The sequence below is a fragment of the Haliaeetus albicilla genome, chromosome 3, assembly GCF_947461875.1.
Source record: "Haliaeetus albicilla chromosome 3, bHalAlb1.1, whole genome shotgun sequence".
Lineage (NCBI taxonomy): Eukaryota > Metazoa > Chordata > Aves > Accipitriformes > Accipitridae > Haliaeetus > Haliaeetus albicilla.
In genome coordinates, this window is record NC_091485.1 from 59655885 (window position 1) to 59668047 (window position 12163).

The 12163-nt window shown below is 33.7% G+C and overlaps 1 protein-coding gene across 1 annotated transcript in view; it reads right to left on the bottom strand.

Moving 5' to 3' along the window:
• CSMD3 (CUB and Sushi multiple domains 3) overlaps positions 1-12163 on the bottom strand; it is a 760948-nt gene that overhangs the window by 96356 nt on the left and 652429 nt on the right. Inside the window, exons 46-49 of the mRNA XM_069779925.1 lie at positions 9679-9759; positions 8417-8530; positions 2340-2528; positions 1779-1925 (exon numbers count right to left, since the gene is read on the bottom strand). Coding sequence (XP_069636026.1) covers positions 1779-1925; positions 2340-2528; positions 8417-8530; positions 9679-9759 — 531 coding nt within the window. The remainder of the gene's footprint in view (positions 1-1778; positions 1926-2339; positions 2529-8416; positions 8531-9678; positions 9760-12163) is intronic.

A 12163-nucleotide genomic window follows, 5' to 3' on the forward strand; every position in this document is an offset into this window, starting at 1 on the left:
TTCTAACTCCATTGTTCATTAAGTCCATGAGTAGAAAGTCACTTGGTTTTGGTTACCTCACCAGAGTGGACCAGAAGGGACTTACAACCTGGTAGCGAGTTCAAGATAAATGCTGTTTGTTTAAGAATTTAACTTGGTCTTTCATCGTTTTGGTCCATGAATGAGCCATGACTGGTTAGTCAAGATGACCATTTTCCCATTTTGTAGGAAAGAAAATTAAGTTGGAAGTTTGTTCAAGTGCTTCCTTCATGCTTTGAAGAAATGTGGGTAATAATTGGTATCTATTTTCTCAGGCAATTAGAAAAATGTTGATTCACTTGCTCTTTAGGCCTTTCCACGTCCCATGACTTACTTCAGGTCAATGGTTTTCTCAGGCAAAGGCTTCCTCTGATCAGGGTAGTCATGTGGCTGTTTACTCTTTATTAAAGCAAGCAGCAGAATGAGAAGCACTGCCATATCTTTCAGAGCACATACTATGAAAATATTTTCTTCCTTACACTAAATTGCTCCTGCCTTATACTCTTGGAAGAACCAGACATAGAGACACCTCTACTTCCTTAGTGTGTAAGAAAATATACTGGTATTTTCTGAGTCATACAGATAACCAGTAAATATTTCTTGTCTACCTCTCAATAGTTCTCTCACTGCCACTAGGGAAAGAGTTTTAAGAACTTTCTCTTCTTTCTCTTTTAACACATCCAACAGGTACTAAAGGCAATGAAAATAGGTACCATATAATATTTTGTGTCTAGCCAACAGTGAATTTTATCTAGCTATACAACAAACATTTTACCTCTGAGAAAACTTTCCTCTCCTAAAGGGAAGGATGACACTGATACTGTTTTACAGACTGTTGTGAGCCTAATTATTCTTCTGCAATAATGCAGTAGCCAAAAATTCAGTTAGGAAAAAAACCCCAACACAGCAGAAAGAAGAATTTTATATTTATTCCCTATTGCTTTCTCCACTTGGTAAAGTGAAATTGTTTTATGCCAAAGATACTATCCCCAGTACTTTTCATTCTGTGTATTTCATGTCTTTGGTCACGATAAAAAAATCAAATATAGATTTTGTGTAATTGCTGTAAATTGCAACAGATCTACTTTAGCTTGATTAATGAATATTATTATCCTGTAAAATGGATATAATATAGTAATTCTATAAAAGCAATTATATAAAAATCAATCTTTGTTAAGTATCATCTTCAGGCACTACTCATAAATATGTTCATCTGAATTAATAACATACACACACATTGTTGGCTTTTTTGACATACTAACTGATCTCTTCTAATACGGTGTGCTGCTTCCATTGAACCTTAAATTAAAGAGTTCAATCCTTCAAGGTCTCGCATTTTTCCACCTTATAGCTGCTCACTCCTGCCTTGTTGCCTCCTCTTCCTCTGTCCCACCAAAAGTGTTAATGATGAATTGCATAAATATCCAGTATGAAGAACAGAGGCACATGAGCGCAAATAAATTATGGGAGGGAGAAGGGGGATGCTGCCTCTTTCATCTTTGGGACTGGTTTATGCCATTTCAAAGTCCTGGGAAACATTTGCTTAAATCTCTACAGAGCACCTGTGTTTCATACATTCTACTTAGGGTGTGCGGGGTTTTTTTTCCTCATAAGATCAGTATCATCATGTTCATATATAAAACACATTGGATTTCCTTTCAGTCTTGGCAATTAATGTTACAAAAAATACCCTTTTCACATAAATAAATATGTTCCATATTGAAATTTTATGCACATTAAGGAAAGGCTGATTTACATACCTATATATCTTATCCTGAAACCTTTTTTATTGGTGCCATGATCTGCTGACCACCGGAGAAATACTTCATGGCCATTGCTGGTTATATTTAGAGAAGACGAATAGTCCCCACTGAGAGAAATGAGCAGTGGGCTATGACTATTTGGTCCTTGATACAAGGAAGGAAAAAAAAAAAAAAAAAAGGGAGTTACAAAGTTTAAAATAACATACAATAAATTATATGCATAAAATTAATATACATAGAAAACATCCTCCAAGCAAATGGTATCCTCCAAGCAAACGGTAAACTAATCTGAATTAAAAATGGCAGTTGACATTACATGTTATGTACTAGATAGTACGTATTTGTTCAGAAACAAAATTATTTCTAAACATAATTAATGCAGTACAATTTTGAAACACAGTAATCCAACAGTTCTTTTTAGCACAAAAAGTCCAAATAGGTTATTTAAGATTTTTTATACTGACAAATTATGGTACATAAACAATGTTGATTACACAGGTGCAATGTAAAAATACATATATAAAAAGTATCATCTAAATTTGTGCATCCTATAGTTACCATCAAACACCTCAAGTATATCAAATTCCTTTTCTGTCTGGAAGAATTCGAAGAACATGCTGATATTGTAACCCTTTTCCACAGTAATGGTCCATGCACACATCTGGAGATTTGGGTAGCTATCAGGATATCCAGGGCTCAGTATTACTCCTGTTGAATCCAGACGCATTTCATTGGCTGGACAGAGCACTGTGAAACAGAAAGAGTGATAAAAAAATCTAAAGCCCACTATTTCTGATTCATGTGATTGGCAAGATTTTCTTGAGTTTAAAAGATCTGCATTACTCATTTTATTTCCATAAATACAGAAAGACTGACAACATTTTAGAAATAAAGTCAGTTAGTAGAAAAAAAAAGCTAAAGTAATGTTTATCTTGAAAATAATCCCTGCAACCCTTGGAAGTTATCAATTTGTGACATTTTTCTTCTTTCATGCTCTAGAAGATAAGATATTCTTGTAGGCTGTGCTTAAGGACTAAACTGTTGCATTGTTCAGAAAGTGAACCATAGACATTTTTTTCCCCCTCATGTTACTGTTACTGTCAGCAATAATTCCAGGTAAATTTTTGCACTGAAAGCAAAACTTGAAGACACTGTGATTTTTGGTTGTCAGGTTCTAAATAAAGAGTAATCAATCCTTCCCAAAATCTGTATAAAGCAGCACCTAAATTTTGAGATCCTCAATCAAGCTCCAAGGACATTGATGTACCTACACACAATGTAATAGGCACTATTCAGACATCAGGCCTTTCGTCTAGAAAATATAAGACACACTTCAGGCTGACATTTTCTTGCCCAGTAGGACTAATTAGACAAGAATATGATTTGTGCTAATCCAACTACCTAGTTTTTAGATTCATAGAAACCTCAGAAAATGCTAGGTTTTTGCCTTTACATGCATTAAAAAACACTTGGAATTCTATTTTTCCTTCACCTCACCTAATACAGTCCCATTTCTTTCCTACCTCTTACCAAAAGAAGCAGCAAAAAAGAGTTCTTAAAATCAAAGCCTATGACTATCAGTCAAGATGTTGGTATTATAATCCTGAATGGGCTGGAGAATTTCAGAATGACTTAGGGTAATTCATCTATTTGATCCTCCTTTTAAAAACAAGTACAACTGTTCACCCTATGACAAACACTTTTGGAGGAAATAAAGATCAAATTAAGAGGAAAAAAAATAGGCAATTTCTGCCTCACTTAAAAGTAAAAATCCAAATATCACCCTGAGATATATAGATGTATTTATTTTAACTCCACATTCTTCATCATCCTTCAGTTCTTTGGTAAGCGTAACAGATGTGTAACTCTCATATGTTATGTGCATACTGAATCTATATCTACTAACCACCTCCTTTTTATTAAATCTGTGTATGAGAGAATTTTCGTTATACATTCACATTTCTAGTGAACTCTCAAGCGCAGACAATCGGATACTTTCCTCCTTCTAACACAGGGACAGACTATTTCCCTGATGAGTAAATGTTAGTCAGCTGAAGAAGAAATTATAAAAATCTGAAGTTCTTAATTACTGACAGCCTTTTTCCCAAATTTAGTGGTAGGAAATAAGAAAAGGAACATGCTTTACCCTTTTCTCTAAAACATTGCTGGGAGAGGCTAGACCCCACAACATGAGAGTGTTTCCTGCAGGGATAAAGACACCTGCTCTATCCCTGCTGACTTCTTCAGCATGTACTGCCTGACAGACCCTCACCTTACTCTAAAGAATTATTTTTTTCTTTTATTCCACATCATATTCTGAAGTTACTAATATTCCACTTACAGGTGTGCTGGAAAATACATAGCAGCTCTGGCTATTCTTAATTGTCATAGTTTCAGGACGGATAGAGGATGCTAGTAGGATAAATGCTACTTTGCTATCACCACTATTTAAAGCAGTTGCTGAAACTGAGCAAAATGGTGTTTAAAAATATGATGAAGAGGATTGATTTTGAATTTATCTGGATTCACTAGGTGTACACAGAATAACTGTCTCATTAAATAAAAATATTTGATATTGCCATGTTATTGGAATGTTTTTCAGGAACTGGTTTTGCTTCATGATATATGAACAAGTGCCTAGAGTTTATTCAGAACTGAACACTGCTAAACAGGAACCTTAAAATCTGGGTTTTGTATTCACAACTAACACTTACATGAAAGTGAGTTTGTACTGAGCCATTACAAGTTACACAAGAAAATAATAGGATCTTGGATTTCTCAAGAACACAGAAAATATTATTGGCTTATTAAATACAAAAATCAGATTTTTATGGGGAAAAAGTCATCAGACTATGAAGAGAGAAAGAGAACACAGAAAAGCAGAGAAAGAGAGATAAAAAGAATAATCATCTTCATAAACAAAACTCATAAGAATCATAGAAACATAGAACAGTTTGGGGTGGAAGGGACCTTTGAAGATCATCTAGTCCAACCCCCTGCCATGGGCAGGGACATCTTTCAGTAATTAGGTTTGTCAAAGCCCCATCCAACCAGACATTAAAAAAGAGAAAGGAATCTGTCCATATATTTTAAAATATTCATCTCTCACTTTCAAAATTAGCATCTAATTGCTAAATTTAAATAGCTGTTTCTCATGTCCTGTGTTTGTCTCAGTTAATCAAGAAGAGATTGAATATAACACCTCCACTCCACATGAGAAAACTCCTACGGCTAGAATCTGGCTATCAAACTACAGTGCTGGGCCAGTTGTGATACAGACTTTATCTCAAGCAAATGAAAGAACTGATCCTCTCAAGCTTTATACGTACATACATATATATAAACACACACACAGAGGTGTAGCAGAAGGCAGGAAAAGCATCATAGTCATCTGGCTGCACTAGTTTATTTACAGCTAGTTTTGCTGTCTCCTTATGATTCTGCTTTGCAAACTGTACTCAATTTCAGGATCTCCAGGTAAACATCCCTCAGGAATTTTACAGAGAGCTTAAAGGCTTATTTCTGTACAAAGGATTCCCTTGGGAGTCGGGTAGCTAAGTTTTTTTTATGAATCTGAGCTAATGTAGCTGAGATATAGCTGAGTCATCATTGAAGAATTTCTCAGGGTCTTCTAATTACGATGCAAAATACAGTCTGAATCTTCTTACTCTGAAGCTTTCATTTGATCCTGAAAGTAGAAGCTAATTTCAAGGAAAATTAAGGGCAAAGTTACATGTTGCATATGGCAAATACTCTATTTTTAAACAGAAGAAGATGATAGGCATTGGCATAAGGTTGTGGAAGTTAGTGATTATTTTCTGATCTAAAGAAGGAAATCTTCAAGAATTTTAAGAAATGCTCATCCAACTGATACACATCAGATAAAAAATAGAAAAAAAGGCAACACAGTTTTAAATAGTACTAAATGTGGTGTAAACTAACCTGTAACAATTAAAATCTCAAAATAAAATTTTAAATAGATTTGTTTCAATATTTTCTCCTAGGAATACCTTGTTATTGACCACTACATCTTTACTGCAAAACAATAGATTCAAACCCCTAATATTGTTATTTAGATTCTGTTCAGCAGCACCCTTTAGATTCAATAAATAAATGAATGTTGAATGTGGGTATTAATTTATTTCAAGTTAAAAATTGAAGCAAAATTCAACCAAAATACACTTAACACTGGCTAAAGTGTCTAATGTATGCACAAGGTTAAGGCAACAGAAGTTAACACTATGAAGTCTAACAATAAACATATGCTTTGCCTGGTGAAAAGAATTAGTATACCAATACAAACATGAACCAACAGAAGAGCTGAGTTTATTCCTTGAGACTGACTCTTATGTGATGTGTTATATCCTACACAATTAAAGTATGGTAGCTTATACATAAACCAGTGTAGTATACTAAAATCACGAAAGCCATAAATTTTAGGCATACAATTTTGCTGCCTCTATATTCCACAGAGCTCTCTATTGATCTGGGTTTCAATATTGAAATTTAGCTTACATATTGGTATCTTCAAACTTACACAATATATTAAAAAATACAAGAGAAAATTATGTTGCTGCTTATTCTAGGTGGCCAATTTGAAAGGTCGTTTTAAACATGTTTTAACTAATTCCTTTGATTTTTATTTTTTTTTTAATTTTCTGAGTGTACTAGTTCTGAAGATTATGGTAATTGCATTCAGCTTTAAACTGAAATGGTAAGAGCACTGATTTAATATTTAGTATTTGATCCAATATTTAGCATTTATATGTGACAGAGGAAAGATTAACTATGGTAACTGAAGTCATCATTCCTGAGTTTTTGTCTTGGGTCTTGCAATGAATATAAATATGCCTTCAGCAACATGTGCTGAGAGAATGCCTCAGGATCAGCAAATATGTCTCTGTTTGTCCTATCTATTATGACATCATTTTAATATTTAAAGCAGTGCCTGGAGGTTACCGTGGTTTTCCACCTGTTACATGCTATGACCCTGCTAAGTTGGATTTTAATTTAAATTGGGGTGCTGGAAGCTATTCCTAGACACATTTGTACCTAAATAAATGCATGGAATTTCAGAAATTATCAGTGTTAAAGTTCTTATAAAACTCACAATTCAAGACGACTTTGCATTTTTAAGAACTAGACTTACTGCTACAAATTATTTTGACTTTTGCGTAGTTTTGTGCATATATCCAGGGGAAAATAGTTTGTTCAGCAGTAGTAGTTGACCATTCCAGTTTTACAGGAATGCAGGAAAGGGGTATAATTATAAGACAGTACTTTTCCAGCTCTCAGCTGAAAACTGAGTTGAACATTGTAGTCACACTTAAGTTCTAAAAAATAGTACACTGATGTTTAAATCCATAAAAACTAAATTGTGCACCAGTTTGAAACTTCAGAAATTAGCAAGAAACAGTCAAATATTAAAGCTTTACTTGTAAAAGTAGTAGATTTATTCACAATTAATTTACTATTTCCAAATAAATCTTTCACCATTAGTGTTTTATAGATATGCTAATGAATTAAAATTGCTGGGGGGGAACAACCAACATTTGATTGGTAGAAAACCCAGATGGCAGCATTTTTCATTTAATACAAATGTAAATCAACTTCATTTATTATGACTGATTTGGGAAAGTATTTTAATCTTGCAGTAGATGTTAGAATATTAAGCTCAGGAGTAGATGGATCACGAAGGAATATCACAACAACTAGCAGGATTCAAAATGGCTTTTGTTTACATAAATTACACTTTTATGAAGCTGTGGGGTTTTTTTATTTTTTTCCCTTGAAATACCTTATCACACATGTTTATAACTGTATGCCCTTATTTATCTTTCTGGAAATAAATGGAAGAATTAGTAAGAAAAAATAAACATCTGCCCATCACTGAAAATTTAAAAAGATTACATTTTTTTAAATAAATCATGTGCAAGGTTTATCTCCATTAGCTCCCTAATTGGTTTGGTATAAAGAAAACTCTCGCATTTTTCTTCAAAAATGATGGAAAAATTCTATTGCAGCATAACACATCAAATGTCAACTTAATAAAGATTGGCTTAAATGGTGATGTTAGTGGTTGGCAGCATTTTACTTTTGTTCCAACCTTAACAGTGAGGTAGTGTTGTATCTCTCTATTCACAGTTTTCAATAAAAGAAGGAAAACGTGAACACACACAGGCATACACGCACACATACAGAAAACCTATTCTTTAAAATACACTGAATAAAAATGGAAGCACTTAAAGTTGCACTGAAAAATGATGTTGTGGCTTTGTTCACCCAAATCCATGCTATGTTTTTTAAAATTTCCATATAAATTTTCATATTATTATGTTCTAGATAAAATGAAAATATCACATTATTTATTAGACTCCCTCCAAAAAAATATTTTGAAATTATTTTCACAAAGTAGAGCAGTCCTTTAAACTCATCAAAGTCATTAAAACATTACTAATTATTTTGCATTAATAGTTGACACATATTCACCATAACAAACTGTGATAATATTTGGAATAGCATCAAAAAGTCTGAAATATTTTCAATGTGCCATCTTATCTAAAGAGATAGTGGAGGGTATCTAAGGGATCACCATTCAGCTGGTCAGGCAGGAGGAAAAGAAAAAGGAGAAAAACCTTGACAGGTAGGTGGTGCTCCATCCATCTGAAGCCTTTCACCTAGTCGGCATGTCAGGATCTCATTACCAACCAATGTAAAGCCTGGTTGACACTGGTATCTTATTATGTCTCCTGTTTGGAAAAACAAAACAAGAAAAAACACAAACAAACAAAAGAAACATTAAACAGCTATTAACTGGGACTTTTAGCTTTGAAAACATTATTGATTAATGAAGTTTCTCACCACCATATATAATGGGCTAAATGACCTCTGGCATAAACAACTTTGATTAGTCTAAGAAATGTGGTAAATGAGCATTGTGTTGCACACTATGCTACATCTATCACTGTTTTCCACCGCTTATTAGTTGGATAGTTTGCTAATTTGTCTGGGTTTGACTGATGCTGTGTGAACCATCTGTCCACAAAGCTTTAAGCAATATAATTCATTGGATAACCATGATGGAACTAAATAAAGAGATAAGATCAAGTCAGTAACCCATACAATCCTGAGGGAATAAAAATTAAATAGGAACTGGATTTAGCTGATGATATCTAAATTTGGCATGGTGAGAATAAGCAATTATAATTTTTAAATTAAGAAATTAAAAATTCATATAGTTTTATGTATGAATAAAAGTAAAAACTTGTACATTGTACACAAGCAGTTCTCTTTGGTCCTGGTAACAGAGCAGAAAAAGAAAAAAAAAAAAAAAACTAAACAAATATTGGTATATAATAAAAATAAATTTATTTTTATGTGCCATAATGTGAGCAAAACCAGCTGGTTAGACATCTCACATCTGACCATGTAAGTCATATTTCTTTGAACGATAGGTGGCTAAGTAATATTGTTAACAGGTCTTAGAAGGTCAGAACGTCATCCTCTTCTCAGATCCTCCTAATTTTTACAGATTTGATTTTACCCTTCAGGTCACAGAACCTTAATGCTGGTACAGAATATATCATTGTCTACAGGGTTTTTTGTGGGGTTTGTTAGTTTGTTTCAATATAGGAAAATGTTTTATATTAAAAATTATGAAAAATGTATTTTAAAATGAAGTTACTTAGAAAGTTACTTTGTTACTTATATGTGATCTCTGAAACATAGATGGGATTCAGGAAGTACACGGAAGAGGAATGACTTCTTAAAAATTTTACTTTTAAATGCAAAACTAACATATTACAGGCATGATTTGCATCCTGAAAAGTAAGAAATTTCTGTGCATCCCAGTCCTTTTTTTTGAAACAAATGTTGCTTTTATTTTCTCTTATATTACCTATTTCGAATTCATCATCCTCAGTTAGAATTTCAGCATTTGGTATATTTGTTGGAGGCTGGCAGACCCGGAGCTGATAGGCTATAAACAGGAAGAAAACACAGTTGACATTCCTATACTTAGACAGTTAAGATAGCCATGCAAACATAACTGAGTTAATACCCACATTAACAGGATAAAAATAAACATCCATTCATTTACTTTGGAACTTTCAAGAAAATCAAAAGAAAGGAAACATATGAACATCAAAATTAATGAAAAATGGGAAGTTGCATCTGTGTTCTCAGTTATTTAATTTCAGTGGCAAAACCCTTTTCATAAATAACTTAAGAAGCTTAGAAGTGGTTGCCAATTTTCTCACTTAAGTAACCTCACCTGAAAAGCAAATATTTTTTGTATTGTGCAATCTTTGGGTTTTTTTGTTTTCTTTTTATACAATACATTTTTACTGCTGAATTCTTCCATTTTGAAACTTTGTAAAAAGGCAAGTTTTAGAATCCAAAAGATTCTACCCAGAGGCAGCATAACTGATGGACAGAAGCATTTTGAAAGTGAAATTTCCCAGTAAATGAATAGTTGTGGAGCACATCTCACCTGCAGACAGCGTCAGAGAATAATTCTGCTTTCAAACTTCTCATTTGAAATCTCACATGAAATAATTTTCTGACTTTTAACACATGTATGCAACAGCCAGGCAAAATAATTAGGTGAAACAAATGATAAAGAAGAGAAGTAGGAAGAGTATGCAGAAGCTATATAGCTTTATTTTTTTACAGAGAACCTATGAGGATGGGCCTGTGTTTGGACACAGAGGAAATTCCTTTCAATCTGAATCCAGCCAAAGAAATCACACTGAAGTATTTCTACTGACAGTGTAGTCTTCCATGTTTTAAGATGTACATTCAGGCTGATCAATGAGTCAGGTATGCCTGGTTTTCACCGATACTACATTTTCATATAACATTGTTTTATAGCATCTCTCATTAGCAAGGAAACACCATCTACTTATGGCAGATGACGATTCAGCTTCAGTTATACACATCTTTGTTACTTCCTGTACTTGGATCCTTTAGTAATTGAACTGGTCAAACTTTTATCAATCATAACATTTATATTTTATCCAGGTAAGATCTTTTGTTGCTACTGAGTCACCCATATTTGACATCTTCCTATTCCACTCCTTTTTGTCAATCGCATAATGAAGAGCCAATTAAATCAGTGAGTCAGAAAGCTAACATCCTGCCTTAGGATAAAGTAATTTAAAATAAACCACACCAAACAAACATGGAACAGCTGTGCTATTTGCATCTTTAAAAATATATTAAAAAAGTCACCAGCATAATTTAAAAATGGATTCAAATAAACAATTCATATAATTTATCTGGAATTTCTCTGATTTAGGGGTATCATTGATTTTAATCCCCAAATTATCTATTTTAAATAAATTTGACTCCTCTCAGTGCCTTGCTGTTATTGCTATAAATTGTATGTAGCTGACGTGAAGGATCACAGACTCAGGGATACTAAGAGATTTATTTATCTTGACAACTTCAGTCCAAAAAGTGTTTAAGTTTCTCCATGAATAATCCTTTGTGCTGCTCAGTTTGCATCTTTATTACACACTAGAGCCCACACTTGTGGAATGACAATTTCCACAATAACAGAAGAATCAAGTATAAGGAGATCAAGGTCTTTAGAGACACTTTATTACTAGGTATGAACATTTTTACATGTGTTTGGTCACTTACTCATATATTCATACATATCAATACATGCCAATTCATATATTGCTGACCACAAAGGGTCAGTTTGTCCTTCACAAACTGCTACAGGCCATTTAGATGCCCAGATCTGGAATTAAAATTCTGACCTCTCTCTGCCTAATCCTACTGGTGTCTACTCCATAATCAATTCAGCTACTGTTGATGCTGTTTTTTTCATTGTGGGATTTAGGTCTTTTTTGTTTTGTTATGTTTAGATTAAAGTTCCTTTGATCCCCCCAGTTTTGTCTATCTGTATTCACCTTGGTCTTTACTAAGTCAAAAAGAAAGCTTTCTACTCTCAAAATCTAACCAGGATCCAGAAGACAGACTGTAGTCTGTCCACTTTTCCTGGAATAGTCAATCCAACAGGCATTCACAGAGCACCTGAAACACCCTTGCTTCTGAATCTGTTCCCTTGTAGTGATAGGAATGCAAGAGAACACTTGGCCACAGAAGTTTTGAATGACTACAAAAAGAGGTAGAATTTGGTGCATTAATACTTAGGCATTTTCAGTCAGTCAGTATTTAGTTCATTTAATTCAAGGGCAATGTTAACTACACAGTATAGTTCACTATCACTGAAATCTCTAGAATAACAGTACTTTCTTCAAAAGATTTAAATATCTACTAGAAATTTAACGACCCCCATTTTGATTACAAAGGAATTTTAGAAGCATTGTAAGCAGTGAGAAGATGAGCACCTCGAACTGCAGGGTCTTGAT